The sequence below is a fragment of the Anoplopoma fimbria genome, chromosome 14 (genome assembly GCF_027596085.1).
Source record: "Anoplopoma fimbria isolate UVic2021 breed Golden Eagle Sablefish chromosome 14, Afim_UVic_2022, whole genome shotgun sequence".
In the NCBI taxonomy this organism is placed as follows: Eukaryota; Metazoa; Chordata; class Actinopteri; order Perciformes; family Anoplopomatidae; genus Anoplopoma; species Anoplopoma fimbria.
Genome location: NC_072462.1, coordinates 16,506,952 through 16,524,469, shown reverse-complemented (window position 1 = coordinate 16,524,469; position 17,518 = coordinate 16,506,952). Strand labels below are relative to the sequence as shown.

Here is a 17,518-nt window from a genome sequence, read left to right as displayed (position 1 = left end):
TGGAACTAATTTTTCAGTAGAATCCAGTTTGTTTATAGAGTTTTTCCCAGAAAAGCACATAGTAGTATGTGATACTATTTTTGCTAGATTTTAAGTCCTCAGACTGTGGGCCAGACTGTTGAGCTCCTGCGACAGTGCTGTAACTGTGTCCAAGATCCGTTTCTTGTCCTTCTCCTCCAATCGAGCTTCACATCGCTGGGCAAATTTATCAGGATGCCACAGCGTTTGCTGCTTCCGGAGCATTTTACGAAACACCGGCACGTCCTTCCTGTCCACGCCGTGCAGCATCACATCCAGCATCTCCAGTACGGTACCTTTAGGAGCCGGCCAGGGGATATCGCTGTAGCTCAGCTTCGTGCCGCCAGACGAAGTGCCACCACCAAAAGTGGCAGCACACCTTTCCTCGTACCTGCGCTTCTTGCCTTGCCGAGCCTCTTCCTCTTTGCGTGCCGCTCGTGCCAGATACTCTTCATGTTCCCTCTGCAACCTCTCGTGCAGCTCCTTATGGCTTTCCGCTTCCTTTTCTCTGTCTTGTTTGCTCTTCTTCTTTTTCCATCCAGAAGCTGACGCTGCCAGTCTCTGAGCTTCCATGTGCTTTCTGTCAAAATATTCTTTTCTAATACGGTCGGCCCAGTCCCCGAAGTCCTCCTCGTCATCATCGACAGGAAGGAAATCATCAGCTGTGAAACAAATACAGCAGTGTTATTAAGAAGTGAAAGTCAAAAATAGAATTGTGGATTTAATAACGAGTTTAAATGTACCATCATATACTCCAAAGGTTTCACTGAATTCATCCTCGCATTCACCAAACAGCTTTTCCATCCACTCCTTCTCAGGATCTCTTTCAGATGGGCGGTTCATGTTTTCGGAAGTCTGGAGAATAAAAGGGAGTTATATGTGAATATGATCCAACACCAACAAACTGATCAAATTTTACTCTGCTGACATCTGATGCCAATGAATTACACACTTATTTTTTTATTAACAAATCACATAATCATCACAAAAGATGTTACTCCCACCTTCCAGTCAGAAGATGGTTTTGATACGTTTGTGCATGGTATGAAGAACAATGTACAGAGAATTGTCACTTGGTTTGAGAGATTTAATGATTAATCAGTCTTTCAACAACAATAACTATGAACACGTTCACTGGGAGTTGATCATTATACCATACTGAAATGAATAGAAAACAATGGCTACCTGGAAGAGATGTCCTCATGTCTGACATTTTTACAGCTCTTTTCATTGTAAAACACACACACACATATATTTATTTATTGTCAATTTCTATTTTATATATGATTCTTTTGTAGAATTCGTTTGTTTGTTCATTTACCAAGTTTGCTGTGAAATGCATGCACCAAAATACCATGGCAAATCACTTGCACTTGAAAACTTGGGGAAAAAAGTGTCGATTATTAAAACGATAAATAAATATATTAGATGCTGATCATTTTTCTGACTACCGACCAACGGATTAATGTTAACTGTTCCAGCTATTTCACTGCTAAATAACATGAAAATATATATTTGAGTCTTGGTTTAGGACAATCAATTTGAATCTTTTTAAAAAAAAAAAATCCTGGCATTTAATAGATTACTACTGGAAACGATCACAAGCAGATTGTTCAACAATGGAAATGGTCATTAGTTGCAGACATACATTTCTCAATAACATCTATTAAAATGGAGTATCTGCCCATAACACTGATTCTTCACTAAATGTAAACGTACCTTTTTATGTTTGCTCCAGTTCAGTAGATCTTGAGGTGTGACTCCTGCGCTGTTAGGAGCCTCCAAAGCTTCTGGACAGCTCTTCTTTATCGGCACAACCAGGTCGTCATACGCTGCAGGAATAAGAAAACAAATAAAAGCAAATATATGAAAAATGGTGTCCAACGTTTATAATTCAACAACAGCTTCTTTGGCGACCCTCCTCACCTGATTTCCCGTGTTTAAGAGCCCTGTTGACTGCGATGTGTAACGCCGTGTCTCCTTTGCGGTCCTTCTGGAGAACATCGGCTCCGTGTTTGAGCAGCAGCCGGAGAATAGCGTCGTCTCGCAGGCAGCAGGCCAGGTGCAGCGGGCTCCTCTCCCTCTTCCCCTGGGTGAAGTTCACATCCAGGTCCCGGTGCTTCCGCAGATACGACTTCAGCTTCATCAGGCCGCCCTCCTCCACGTATTTCCACACCTTCTTCTGCTTGCGAGACAACATGCGGACTAAAAACAGAATTAGATTTTTGGTTGTGTTAGCTTCGGTTAGCTTCTGAAGGCCAACGACGGCTAGCCCGGTCCGTCTCTTTAATAATTCCGAAGGTAGCATCAACTCGGATCCTAAAGTTCCGGGGGCAGAATGTTTCCGGTGTTGCCACTAGATGTCAGTATTTGACTATTAAAATTACACATCAGCCATCAATTGATAAAGTCAACCTATTTCACATGCCTCTTTTATTGACTCACCAGCACACACCAGCTAGAGAGGATGCCCCAAAATACAACTTGTATTCCTTCCTTCTCTTTATAATGGGAACACAAAAACCCAATATTCATCCTATGTATCTTTACAAAAAAACTGTCACAACAGTGATGTTCTTCATACTTTCAGGGCTCTGTTGCTATCTTCTACATGGCTAATGACTCAGCATTCATAAGCCCTGCCTGCTTCTTTGGGTTCCTGTGCTTCAGCCTCCTTTCAACATGCCACCTGTCAGGAAGATGTCATGTAGAGAGGTCCTCTGTGTGCTTCTGTGTGTGGGTCTATACATCAGTGGTTAAGAATTATTATTTTTTTCTAAACATGTACTCTGGTAACCTAAAGTAATGCAATCTTGTACTGTTATTTGTAAAATTCTAACATTTCGTTATGAGCTGCTACATGATTTGTTATGACTCAGTGTGTGGGGGTGTAGTGAAGTAGTAAACTGTTACAGCTGTCTGAAATCCGACAGAAATTGTCACTCAGTAGACTAGAGCTTGAAGCCCAGTGTTTGACAAGAGTCCCTACACTCACATCTATTTCATAAGATGTCTATAACTTTAGAATTAGGACTTAACCTTTGGTGCTGCATCACCATTTACAGCTGTGATGACTGAAACATTTACTTTTACTGTAGACTAGAGATTGAATACTTTGCAAACAATTTTAACTTAAAAGCTCTACTTCAATTTGTGGTAAGTAGAGTGTTACAGGGAATTCATTTCTATAAGAGTTTTTTGTTTATTTAAAGCAGTTTTTTATGTTGTAAGAAGCATTTACAAATACATGTGTCAGGCATTAACTGTGGTGTCTACAAGACACTATAATGTGTATAATTAGTGGTTTAACTTTGTTATCTTTTAACGCTCAATGAGGCTTTGATTTTTCTCCTCAGCAGTGTTTTCAGACAACAGTGGTGCTCGTCTTTGCACAGACAGAACTACTTTGGCCTCCTTGCAGAAAATACCAAAACAAAAGGTTTCAGTCATATCATCAAAACAGAGAACAATGCTGTTCAATAAAGTTTGGGGCTGTAATAGTTCAATTATAATTTAACGGTTAATGCATTAGTCAAGAAAGCTGTTCTAGTTGTTTGTCATTTCAACATGATGCATACATGATCAAATCATGTATGTAGTGTGGATTGTTCCACTGAGACCTCCAAGGTTTGGCTGCAATTGACAGTTTGCATTATGTTTGCATCAATAACACAAGTCTAAATAAATCCCTGCAGTCTAATATGTTATAAGATTAAAGCCACAGTTTGACATTGTCATTTGCACTGCAGTTAATTCCTTAATCAATGAAGACTGGTGTTGTCCTTGTCTAATTTCTTGCTTACATGTGCAGCTATCTTTACCTGGGATGCTTAAAGCAGTGCAGCTGAGCCTCTGAACTGGCTCGGTCCTGCTGCAGATGACAGTGCATCCATTTAGGGCCTGAGTGAGGGAAGGAGGCACAATGGAGAGGATAGAGGAGGGAATGAAGGGACACTTTGTGCTCTGTGAAGAGGATGATTTTCTCTGAGACTCACATAACCCGAGATCCGGAGTCTCCCAAAGCTTGGGCACTTCCGCTCCTTTCCGCCGTCGGAAACGACGTGTCTCCACTAACGATGGCCGTCATGTGTGAATGCCTTTGAAATGTCTGCCATCTCAGGATAGATGAGGCAGAGAGTGAGGGAGAAAGAGACTCCTGATTTCTCACTTCAGGTGTTTGAGTCACATGTTTGCCACTATGTGTGCTTTAAGCTTTATTGTCCTTTTTTTTTCTATATACTTCCCATTTGTCACACAGCGTCTGAAGCAAGCAGCCTTGTCCTCCAAGACCCCAGAAGGAGCATGCATCTCTATCTATCTCACACAAGGCCCTAAAAGGAGAGAGAAGCTTCTCAAAGACAGGATATCCCCACTCAGGAACCCCTACCTTCTCCTTTCCTGCCTGGCCTGCTGACTCCTGTCCTTTGCGTGAGGTCTGTCGTCCTCCTGAGACGGTGCAGGGAGGAGCGCTGCAAGACCGGGCGGCAGGAAGCTGAGGGTCCTCCAAGACGCCCCAGGGGTCAGCATCTCATCCTACCACACTGCGGTCAGAGCAGGCTTCAGGTCCGGTCTGCTGGCTGTGCTGCTCAGCCACCATTGTGGAAGGAGGAAGGAGGAGAAATGTGTGGACCCTTCCTCTTTCTATTTTCTGCATGACCTGGTTTATTTGGTTCTGATTTATGACAGCTATAAACAGACATATAGTGGGTCAGGCTGCATGGCTGATTTGAAACAATACAAAGGCTATTGTCAACCATTGATGTGCAATGAGTGTGTTAAGGTGGGCACCCCTATAGAAACTCAGCATTCTAACCTTTGCCTTTAGTTTCTATTGGTATGCATTACCTGTAAACAAACATTGTCCAGTCTGGTGAAGACTGGACAATGTGTTTGGGTTTGGCTTTTCCAGTCTTCATTGTGCTGTGTTTAAACATCACCTCCTCCAGACAGAGAGGATTTTTTCTTCCCTCTCCGTACAGAATTAAAGGTTCAGTTCAGAAAAATATTAAAACACACCCAGCAAACATATTTAATAACTTGTATCCGTTGTATGTAAATCAGTTAATTACCTTTATGCATATTTTGCACAAACTATTTATTCTGTGAACTTTTGCAAATTCTTTTTAGTCAGATGAAATAATTTATAGTTTAGATAGACATAAACATACAAACATTTTATGATTTATGTTGCAAGAAGTATTTAAAAAGACTTGTGTAAGGCGTTAACTGTGGTGTCTTCAAGACACTATTATGGATATAATTAGTGGTTTAAGTTTGTTATCTTTTGACATCTTAATGACGGTTTGATTTTTCTCCTCAGCAGTGTTTTCAGACAACAGTGGTGCTCGTCTTTGCACAGACATAATTACTTTGGCCTCCTTGCAGAAAAAAGCAACACAACAATGTTTCAATCATATTATCAATACAGAGAACAATGCTGTTCAATAAAGTTTTTAGCTGTAAAACTTCAATTATAATTAAACGATGAATGCATTTTTCAGTTGTTTGTCATTTCTTGGAGAAGGAAAATGAAGATTATTTATACCCTCGGGATTCCCTGCGGCAAACCTTCCAGCGGAGACGCGCTCAATTTTGTTATTACAGAGGAATGAAAACATTTGTGTAATCATTTGTGAACAGTCAGCTCAGACAAACACCCAGCCTATAGAGGATCAGAGGGCACAAATCCCCCTTTTCTCCTGTAGCACTTTGTTGTCTAGCTTTGGTAAAGTTCATGCCATGAAATCTTGGTAACATGATCACATTAGCGTCATAAAACTTGAAAACCCATGTCAATAATCTATCTGGATTATCTTTCATGCGGGGCTTTGACTTTGATGCTGACAGGTGGAGTATAATGTCCTGTCAAAAAATTGCTGCTGCATTGTTCTTTACTCTGTTTTACCAATAAAACATGTTAAACAGATTCTCAAGTGCATGGATTTTGCAACTATTTAAGTTACTGTTGTTGTGTCCAACTAGTTTCCAGGAAATTCTTCATGTAGCCAAACTTTATAGACTGAATCAAGATATATTTAATAAGGATTGTAAAAAGTCTGTGTTTGTGTCTTGGCTCGGATGAGATTATAGAGCTGAGACAGCGATGATGGAGACGGAGGGAATGTTGCTGCAGCTGCTGGATTTCTTTTCTCCTACAATGACAAGGAAGTTTTCATATTTCACCTGCGAAATTTAAGACGCAGAGGACTTTTGACCGTCAGCTTTTGTCACGTTAACTAAACTTTTACCCACCCTAACTAAATGGCACACTGGGGCGCACTGTAATTGTAGGCGATTTAGACTAAGCGTCTCTCTGTCACAGGTATTACACAGGGACAGATAGTCGGCTCCCACTACAAATTAGTTACCAAGGATTAGTTCAATCCTTCTGTCTCCCTGCTGTTGCTGATTACATCCTGCAAAAAGCTCTTTACAGTCAAAATTGTTACATTCTTATTTAAAGCTCAGCAACCTGTTGTGGTGTGTGTTTGCTAAAAACAAGACAGTCACCGTTGTTTAATTATGATTGACTAACAACACAGCGACATGTTTAGGTGTATAATGGGATTCTGGAACAGAATAAGAGTCCTACTTTTGTGGTAATTAACCCTTGAGATTTAAAACAACTCTGGAACAAAGCCAAATGTCCTGTGGTTGATCCAATTTAGAGACTTTTGTTCTCACTGTTTGTTTGAGCGAATTGTAAGGAGGAGAAGAAACAAACATGCTGGATAACGGAAACAGAAGTCAAACTTGCATTTCCTGCAGACACATGCTTTGATTTTGGCCCCTGCGAAACACAATAGGAGGGAGACTGCCTGCCCTCAGCAATGCACCAACAGGAAGAAGCACATTCACTGGATGGGAGAAAATACATTCCAGCAAGACTTAACAAGCTACCACAAGTGACAGATGGAGACAGAATGTTTGTGTTTTTTCAAAGCACTTTTTTTTATTACAAATCATAGACAATCAATTCAAAATGATGTGTATTCACAAAAAATGCTTATTTGTCATGAACAAATTTATTGCCGTTCTGACGCTCAATAAACAAACTCATTCCTTCACATACACACACACTCACACAACTGCAGACTGTCAATGCAGTCACCTTTTAATTGGGCCCTCCACCGCCAGCCTGGAAACATTTGTCAGCTGCCATCTGTCTGTCTGTCTGGGATCCCCCCTCCCCCCATCCCCTCTCTCCCACTATCTCCATCTCTCCTTACACTCTTATCAGACTCCGACACCTCTTACGGACCGGCACACCCATTTCTACACATAAACACACATGTAACACTGCTGGCTGTGACGCAGATACTACAGTTTGGACCGAGAGTGGGGTAGTCTGGTATATGTCACACCTCAAGTGCTTACAAATGAAATCAAGAACAGCAGGGGCAAATGTGTGACTTGACATTCAAAAGCTCAGTATTTTGCATAAAAGTCCACAGGAGAACCACAGGAGCATGTGTTCCTTTTAAAAATACATTCCACTTTTTCAAAAAGTCTGGCTTATGCTTGGTCCCTCGTAGTATATAGTTCAGTTTTGCACCCCTGCTCCGGAGTTTGAGTGTGGTCAGACCCCGAAACCACAAGCCTGACTGTCGGCTTCAGGCAAACAGCCACAGCAGTCCACAGAGTCAGAGAGGAGCAAAGGTGACACGCTGAAAGGGACCAAGGACCCGATCTGTGAGCGAGCACACAGCGCTGTATAGTTTTGATTTACCTGCATTATTCTGCATTGTTCACCTCTTCCCCAGCATGCATCTGGGCCCTCAGCTGTCGTCACACCTTTGTGGCCAGAGACTGAGCCTCTGTCTTCTGAGAGGACAGGGAGCTGGCGGGACTCGCATGCAGGGACTTCTTCAGGTTGAGCAAGCACAGACACTGGGATCTGAAGCGCAGGTCGAAGAAGGCGTAGAGAAAGGGGTTGAGGCAGCTGTTGACGTAGGCCAGGCATGTGGCGTAGGGGTGAGCCAGCAGCAGGAAGCGCAGGAAAGCGCAGGTGGCAGGAAACAACTCCAGGTAGGAGAGGGCGTCAGCGCTCTTCACGATGTGGAAGGGCATCCAGCAGGCGGCAAACACCACCACCAACGTGGTGATGATCTTCAGCAGCCTCCTCTTACGTTGGTCCTCTTTGCGCAGGGTGTTGAAGTGGCGGGTGACGGTGCAGCCGATGAAGCCGTAACACACCATCATCGCCAAGAAAGGCAGAAGGAAGCCCAGAGCTGAGGAGGAGATGCTGAGACCGGCGATCCACAGGTTCTCCTGATCTTTCCTCGTCATCACCAGGCTGAAGTCCATGGCACAGGAGGTGCGGTTGTTGGCTGGATCATCTATGGTGGTGCGAAAGACCAGAGTCGGGGCTGCCAGGAGGCCAGACAGCAGCCAGATGGCTGTCAGGCAGGTTTGCGTGTGGCCACGGGTGCGCAGCTGGGTGCTGGACAAGGAGTGGACGATGGCCAGGTAGCGGTCGAAGCTCATGCAGGTGAGGCAGAAGACGCTGGCGTACATGTTGAGCAGGACCACGTAGCTGCTGATCTTGCACAGGGCCACTCCGAAGGGCCAGTGGTAGCCCATGGCGGTGTAAACGGCCCACAGAGGCAGAGTGACCACGAATGTGAGGTCGGCCAGGGCCAGGTTGCCGATGTAGACGTCGGCAGCTCGCTGCTTACCCTGAGCCCTCCACACGGTGAAGATCACCACCCCGTTTCCTGAGAGGCCAAGGATGAAAATAAGCATGTAGAGGACGGGGATGACGGAGTACGACGGTGTCCACTCAGAATAGTCACACATGGTGGAGTTTTCTGCTTCATCGTATTCGTAGTAGTCATAAGGAGCATCAGTTTGCTCCATCTCCATTTTCTTTTATAATCCTATTTTAAGCAAAGGAACAATCTGTTTAGTGCAGATATATCCACAATAGCTATCAGCAATCTGATGTCTGTTGCAGCATGTGAAATCTGCCCACCCTTATATACCCCTCACCCCGACTCGTACCCTCCCAGGATGCCCCTCCTCCCCTCCCACCGCCCTCCTCTCTGCTCTAAAGAACACACTCTCTCACTGCGTACACGCCCACTTCTCTCTCCATTCATTTTTGTTTGTATACAACATAATGCACAGGGGAGTCACTTTAATGCATGTAATTTAAGTTTAAAATGATATAGTACTTTTTTGCTGATACTATTTTTTAGTTTTTAGGCTATCCCCTCTTTTTACTCACATTTTATGCATAAAATATGGGCCACAGGAATTGATCTTCAGGGGCAATATGAAACTGTCCAAAGTATAAATCTTTTCCAACTTGCCACAGATATAATTGCAATAATTGAATTACTTTAGGGCACAATAGTTAATTAGACATGTTTGGACAGTAGCCCATGAGTCAAGTCTGGGCATGACTTTCAAGAAGTAGTTCATTTCAATATCAATCCAGAGTCTTTCTGGCACCGGAGCACTCTAATGAGCTGCGCTATTTACATTTACATTTCTGTGTCTGTTTCTTTTTCATGTCTGTACATGTTCATACAAGTAAAACCACAAACTAAAGCCAAAACACAGAAGTGTTGAGTGTTAATGAACAAAATAAACGAAACTTTAACCTCAGACCTTTAATTAAAAATATACAATAATACCAAGCATTAAGGCAAAGACAAAGTGCTTAGAAACATATGTAATAATCTTCGGTTAAAGAACTATAACTATATTATCATTCCATTTCAACTTTTTAAAGTAAAATTGGCAAGATTTAATAAAAACTAAAATTTAGGAAACTAATGAACAACTAAATTGATAAAATAAAATGATAAAATTATGAAATAAATAATTTAGGTAAGGGGGAGCATATGATATAAACAAAGACATACATGAATAAAAACTACGCAATGAAAGATCTGATATGTATTTATGTTAAAGTCCTGGCTTTGGTTTTATTTTGTTTATTTAACTGTTTTTTTTATTATAATGCATAAATACAAGTAACTCTGGGGGATAATATATATTTGTGAAATACTTGTATCACTATTTGCAATTGTGAACGTTTTAAACTTGCAGCCAATACTTGTTTTAAGTTGCACAACTTCATACTCATTTCTATTGGGGAAAGTTTCCAGAGATACCAAATAGCTCAGACTGAATTTTGGGTAAAGGTGTACAAACGATGCATACGATTTTTCTATCTGACTGAATGTTGCCACCATAAGATTTAATATTTAACTGTAAACATCCTTTAGCATTGCTTTAATTAAGACAGACAGTATCAAATAAAGAGATTTTTTCAACTTAAAAGCTACTTAAGGAGAAACACAAAGTTGGGAACTCCACATTAAGAGGTAAAACAAGTAACACTCTTCTTCTCTTTTTCTCTTCCCTGCGGTCTCTTGGGTGTATTTGTTGGCCCAGGTGGGTCGGCTCAGTCTTCAGTCTGCTCCGTCTCTCAGCAGAGGGGCAGCAGTGGCGCCGGGGCCACAACCCTTAGACACAACTACTGTATCACTCAACAATCTTTTCCACTGCTGATCCCTTCCTCCACCCCGCCATCCTCCTCCACTGCCCTCCCCGGTCATCTCCGTCTTCCTCTTATTATGAAGATGAGGACTGATTCCCGTCTTCCTCCGGTTTCATCAGCGTCATTTACTCTCAGAGAAATGTTTGTTGTTGCCAGTTATTGTGATGCGATCTTGTGGCATTCGTTAAATCAAACTGATGGGCTTGTGTTTGTGTGCCTCATCCTGAACTCTGTGCTCTCTCGTTCGGTTGATTGTCCGTCCGGCTCTTTGTCCGTCCGGCAGAACAGGAAAAAAGGCATAAAGCAAGCTTCCTATCTGTGCTCTGCTGTTTTTAGCTTTGTTCGCTGACAGGGCGGTAAATATACAGCTACATAAAACATAAGGCCTTGATGAATACATCAATCCACCCACTCTATTTTATTCCAAAACCCCCTCATTAGCCATTATCAAGCAGTATTACAATGGCAGGATGAGAAACACGGGATAAAAGTAAAAACAATCTTGCTGCAGACAGAGACGCATCTGACACACAGCAAGACCAAAATCCCAATTATTCCTCTTTTTGGCTTTTAGGAGTGACGAGTTCCTATTGCCTGAACCTCCTTGCAGAGCCTCCATCTTTTCATTCAACATACCAGAGACTCGGTTTCTGCGTTCAGCTCGTGTTTGTCCTCTTCATAGCCCACCTGTGTCTCAAACTGATTGTTGTTATTGTTGGTGCTGTCCTCTCATGTGTGGCCATGTGCTGTAAACCACACACCATGAAGGAACCAACACATTCCTCTTGTTTATGCACTCGTAATTAACCACACCAAGGCGTTTCATCAATCCTTCATTCGACTGTCATCCATCAGCGATGAGTCAGTAACAGACCGCATGTCCTGGTTATCAGAAAGGATGAGTACTTGCTTCTCAAAATATACAAAAAAGCAAAAGACACCAGTCAGTCTGAGCTGCAGCGCATCTCTTTGATCTTTTATCGTGAACGTGTGTTTGCAAGTTTACAAGTCTTTTTTTTTGGGTGATACTCCAAAAGGGCGTGAGGTGTGTGTTCTTGTTGTCTAGGTGTGTGTGAGGGTTGGTGGGGGTCTGACAGTTGTTTGATGTGTGTGGAAAGCTGTCACAGACCACATGCACGGGCCCCCCTGTACTGAGACAGCTGGGTCCTTGAGGCTTTGTTTGCAATCTAACCGACTCTTGAGTCAGACTCGAGCTCTTCTAAAAAATTCATGATATCACACGTCTGACCTGAGAGCAGCTCGACAGCCCTGATGATAGACAGACACACCGGCAAACTCCTGAGCCATCAGCGCAATTTACATTACCAATCACATCAACAGTTTGATCTGCTCTTCTAATTATCTCAATGCTGTCAAAGGCAACACTTCCACCAGCACGGCTGGGAAGCTTGAACATTTGGGCGTCGTTACCGCCTGCTCAACTTCTTCCTTTACTTTTTTTTTTGCAAAGACGGTTAGGTGATTGACACCAGCTTGTTAAGACACAAAGGCTACCAGGACGGGAGATGTTTACGCCTTTTGTGTCTAATGTGGCTTCAGCTAGAGTTTTACAGCTTATTGCGTGGATGAAACAGTTCTGAAATAGTCTTTGAAGCATCAGCGACAGATATTCCAGCGACTTGCTTATAAGACTGTGTGAAAAAAATGTTTGTAGGTCTCCTGAAGCTGATGCATGGACTAGGATTGGGCATGACGGAACAGAATACAACACGATGCATTACACATTTTATTGCGTATGTAGTAAAAACAACATAAGGGTGTGTTGCTGCTTCAGGTACTGGTGAGACGATTTACCAGGAATGTGCGGATGATTTTATGTTGCGTTATCGCAAAAGTTGAGCCTGTTTCAACAGTTTTCCTGCATGACTTGCTGGAGCTCCTGTGTTGGCATTACTGCTGGGACGACTGACTGGCATTAATCAAATGGACAGGTTGTCTGTGCTGACGGGTGCCAGTATAAATGAACATTGCAGCATAATTGTCCCATGTAAACTAATTTGATTTCTGGATCCTAGAACTGGCCAAGAATAGATTCTCAGTCTAAGTCCTTACTCATGAAACACAGCCAGTTCCAGCCGCTATAATCTCAATGGGCCAGATCTCTCACATGTTTTGGTCTGCTTCTTCTTTTCTTCAATCATAGCTTCACCCGTTATTGTCCACTTGGCTTGTCCTCTTCAGGGTCATGACATCCCATATGTAGAGACTTGTGGAAAAAGCGTCCAGGTCTTAGCCCCTTTGATAAGTCAGGAAGCAGCCGGTGCAGTCTTCTTGCTGAGTTTGTATCTAAATGATAACGTGCACTTCCTTGACCTCACTCAGCACAGACACGTGACGTTTTCATGACCTTACGGCCCTGCTGACCCCACTGCACCGCTGTCCCTCAGACATCCAGAACAGCAGCAGCTATTCTGAATTAGCAGCGAGCACACACATGGATTTCCCTTTTCTGTTTTCTGTTTGAAGGTCGGGCAGTTGGAGGACTCTGTTGATATAAATCTTCCTGCTCTCAAGATGTTGTTGTCTTCTTGTGCCAGTACAGCAGCTAAACAGAGTTGTTTATCCGATATAAATGTGAGGACAGGAGAGGGAAATCCCAAATTGTTTTTATGAAAAGGTATAAATAGCCCAAACTCCAGGGTCACCAGTGAAAATATAACAAATAGAGAAAGGCAGGGCGCATCCTTGTCTCTCACGCAGGACAGCTGAGGAGTTTCAACCAGAAGCAACTTAAGTGACATGTTCATTCATCATTTATAGAAGCAGTGAGGTTACACTGCTGCTGCAAGTCATCACGACAACTGTGGTCTTTAACACGGACAAAGAGTTGTATCAGTGTTTGTTTCCATTTCCTGTCTGACACAGGAAAAGGACCAATAAAGAGGTTTTGTTTTTTGTTGGGTGTTGGGTACAGCAGGTAAATTAAGATTACATACAACATGCTTGACATAAACTAGAGATGAAGTTAGGCTCAGTGGTGTATAAAGTACCCAAAAGCCATACTTGAGTAAAAGTAAAGATACCTTACTGGAAAATGACTCCAGTAAAAGTGAAAGTCACCTATTAGAATACTACTTGAGTAAAAGTCTTAAAGTATCTAATATTTACTGTACTTAAGTATCAAAAGTAATTTTCTGATATTAAATGTACTTAAGTATTGAAAGTAAAAGTACAAGTAAATGCTGTTAATAAAAAAGCAAAGGGTCAGAATTTTGAGAATTATGAAGTTTATTATTTTAAGTGCTGTGGCCACCATGACCAAGGACAAGGAGGTACAAACAGAGACAGCAGCCTAACATACACCATGTATAGTTCAATTAGAAGATTAACTTGCTAGCTAGGACCACTGATTCGCGAACCTGCTTGCTTGCAGTCTGTGTTCCACCACAGTCCCCGACGTTTGGTCTCATGATTCATTTTCTTTCTAAAGATAGATTTGATTTTGTAGCGAGTAACAAAGGTTTCAGGGGAAATGTATCAGTTCTCTTTGCAAAATGTAGTGAAGTAGAAGTGAAAGTCAACAGAAATATAAATCGTAAAGTAAAGTACAGATATCCAAAAAAGATTTGACTTAAGTATAGTAATCGGAGTCAAAGTATTTCTACTTTGCAAAATGTTACTATACACCACTGGTTAGGCTGATGGATGTACAGAGGGCTAACTATCGCCTTTCATAGTATTAACTGCAATTACAAACTGGTCATGTTTAGTATGTTCTGTTGTTAAAATGCACTAGACTTTGAGACTCTGAAGTTATGAGCTAGCTCTCTTTTCCATCACTAGACTAGGTGTGCATTTAAATCTGAGCATGCTTAAGATAGAAACCAATATGCCTGCTAAACATCAACATGCTAGCATTGTCATTCTAAGTACGTTTGCATGCTGACGTGAGCAGCTTAAAGTACAGCGTCACAGAGCTGCTAGCATATTTATAGAGCGTTTTCCTAAAATGAATATATGCATTTAGCTAAAGTTTGCTAACGTTAGCTGCCCTACCGATCATAGATGAAAAGTCTTCAGCTAAGAAAACCCAACATTTACAATTTATGGTCATTCATATATAATATACATAGTTTGTCCATCCCTCTCCACCATATATGGATGGGACAAAATACCACAAATTACAAATCAAATGCTCAGAATTTATTATAGTTTACACCATTTTTGAAGTGCTTTTATCAATGTTATACATGCCACATACTCTCTGAAGGCTCCGCATGCTTTATTGTAAACCTGACACTGAATTAAGAGCAATATCACATGCTAAACAAACCTACCCTGAAAATGCTCAAAATAAACTAATTAAACTAATAAATAGGATGAGCCAAACAACTTGTGATAACAGAGATAAAAAGTCTAGAGGGTCCCTGCTGTCTAAACACTAGAACAATAAAACCTGCACCCACATTTCCACTTCCTGTGAGGAACGTCCAGCAGGCGGGAAACTTCCCTGCAATCCTCCTCCTGCCTGTAAGACTGATATTATTCACAAAATCCTGTGAAACAGCAATGTGTTGGAGAACAGAAGGTAGTCTATAGAAACTGTGTGAACTATTCTAAAATGCACTGCAGGATTTAGAAAGTCTCTTATCCGTCACATGTAACATGAACTGTTTCATAGATTTTTATGGCTGGCTGAACATCACAGAGTTTTGAAACACAAACCTCCAGTTTAGTTTTGAGGGTGAGAGATGTACACACACACATACACACGTGCATAAAATGCACTCCACAGTCCTACACGTTCACACACACCATGTAACACCCATGACTCCGCTGGACGCAATACAATAAGCTATTTTAACCTCAAACCAAAGGTCCTGACGCCCATATGCTTTTGTCATCAGTCTCAATTATAACAGGTTATGAGGTCACTTGCTGTTCCCTTACATCCCTTTACTCTCTCTCCCTAAAGAACACACGCACAAAATCACACACAATGCATGCAAAATGTGGTTCTGGCTATTTTGTTGCAGCCTACGATTCAAGTTGCAATACCCCACATGATCCTTTAACTATTTATTTTGCTGGAAACGTTGATGCTGAGTATCTGTGGAGCTCTCCTGCAGGCATGAACTCGATCACCGTTTGATTCCAGTTAGTATTTTTAAAATGGGCAAAATGAAATCTCCAATTCTTTACATTTGTTTTGGTCTTTTATCCGCCTGTTTCTCTCACTGTTATCAGAGGCTGCTTGTGGGTCTCCTGCTCGCCATCAATATCAGTCGGTCCCAGGTTTATCAGGGCACACACACACACACACACACACACACACACACACACACACACACACACACACACACACACACACACACACACACACACACACACACACACACACACACACACACACACACACACACACACACAACTGCCACCACCCCTCCTGTGTATCCTCTCTCGGCCGCCAGCTTCCTTGATGGGGAAAGAGGGGACTAGATGGACGGGAAGAGAGGAGACAGCAGGGACGTGACACAACAATGACAGGAAGTGACTTCAGATCAATACAGATTAGGTCAAACACACCAACACAAAATCACCAAGCTAACAAACATCCCCGGCAATGAGATAAACAAGTCAGACAAACAATGCCAAATAAATGTTGCAAGGCTACGAAAACCCTTTAAGACAGCAGCGCTACTCACAATGTGGAACAAGACATTTCTTCTTCTTTTATGTTGTTTTCATGATCATGTGAAGATATTTTTGGGGTTTCTGATTTACGATCTAATTGTGTTAAACATACACTGAGTAAATATCCTCAATTACTGGAATCATATGTTAAATCCAAAATGGTTTAACCACAAAGAATTGCTGCTATGGTTATTTTTGAGAAGTGATGAGGCCTTGCTCAGTATTATAAATGTGCTGATTGATAATACACCATGATCTGACAGCTTTAATAGGTAACAACTAACAGGCCTGGTTATTTATTCCTTTCAACTCAAATAGCTTTTTTTGTTCAAATCATTTTTATTCACGCTGATGAGAGCCTCTGGCTGAAACACGTTTGATTTTTGCACATAATAAACAAAAATACCCTATATTTGTGAGAGCCAGGTTTTTGATTATTGCTACTATAATGCATGTTGTATATGTTTCAAGATTTGAAAGTGTGCACACCGTTAACATCACCAATACATTAAACCATATTTGAGCACAAGTCAAAGTGATTTAATAATCTGCAAATAAACATAAAAACATTGAAACACAAAGAGAAATCAGGAATCCTCCAAAATAAAAAGCAAGTAGTTTGCAGGAAGTTGAAAGAATCAACAGTGGTGGCAGTTGGAGAGGGGGAAAGGCGGTTCAGCAGTTCAGAGGTCACAATGAGGTCCCTAAAACAGAAAACCTGATAGTTCTGGTGGTTGTATAATGTGAAACCAGGAGCCTTCCCAACTTCAAACATATTGAAATCAAGTGGAAAGAAGCATAAAGATTATCTGTAGTATTCTGGATCAGCTGCAAACAGGAAAAACTAGCTGCCAAACTCCAAAGTACAGAGACTTGAAGTTCAAACAATGTTTAAGCCACCAAGCACTGCACATGACTTCATTGCATCTCTATCTGTTGTATTGTATAGCTCCAGCTTTGGACCATTTACACACATTTTAAGAACTAACTTACATTGCAGTGCTTGCAGAATTAATGGCCTTAAGGCCAGCATTGAATTTTGCTACCTTTAACAGAAAATTACCATTTCACATGCACAATAACTTGGATGAAGATCCCAGGTTGCTAAGCAGTAGCAATAAATAAGTCTTGTTTGGACTTCAATGTCAAAGAGATGAGGGGGATCCTCGGTGTGTCATTACCTATTATGAATCATAACCCAGTGTCAAAAACCCTGATGGATCTGAGATCATTGGAGAAACACATCCAGCTACTGTTATCCTGAGGAGAACCATAAAAGTAGACACACATCCGTCCACTGTCCTTTGAATGAGCATCTGTCTGACCCCCGAC

The 17,518-nt window shown here is 41.8% G+C and overlaps 2 protein-coding genes across 2 annotated transcripts; both read right to left on the bottom strand.

Moving 5' to 3' along the window:
- Positions 1–35: 35 nt before the first annotated feature.
- Positions 36–2,367, bottom strand: nfkbil1 (nuclear factor of kappa light polypeptide gene enhancer in B-cells inhibitor-like 1). Its single transcript, XM_054611940.1, has 4 exons — positions 1,945–2,367; positions 1,738–1,850; positions 762–873; positions 36–680 (listed from the first exon to the last, which is right to left on the bottom strand). Exons 1-4 carry the CDS (start codon positions 2,324–2,326, stop codon positions 91–93), a joined length of 1,197 nt encoding a protein of 398 aa, XP_054467915.1. The 5' UTR covers positions 2,327–2,367; the 3' UTR covers positions 36–90.
- A 4,586-nt stretch (positions 2,368–6,953) lies between these two features.
- LOC129102524 (apelin receptor B-like) lies at positions 6,954–8,955 on the bottom strand. The gene has a single exon (XM_054612704.1). It carries the CDS (start codon positions 8,881–8,883, stop codon positions 7,807–7,809), a length of 1,077 nt encoding a protein of 358 aa, XP_054468679.1. The 5' UTR covers positions 8,884–8,955; the 3' UTR covers positions 6,954–7,806.
- Positions 8,956–17,518: the final 8,563 nt, after the last annotated feature.

Coding starts and splice junctions, on each gene's coding strand:
- nfkbil1 (XM_054611940.1), bottom strand. CDS start 2,326: ATGCTACCTTCGGAATTATTAAAGAGACGGACCGGGCTAGCCGTCGTT. Junction 1,851..1,944: donor TCTTAAACACGGGAAATCAG/GTGAGGAGGGTC, acceptor TTATTCCTGCAG/CGTATGACGACCTGGTTGTG. Junction 874..1,737: donor ACTGGAGCAAACATAAAAAG/GTACGTTTACAT, acceptor TTTATTCTCCAG/ACTTCCGAAAACATGAACCG.
- LOC129102524 (XM_054612704.1), bottom strand. CDS start 8,883: ATGGAGATGGAGCAAACTGATGCTCCTTATGACTACTACGAATACGAT.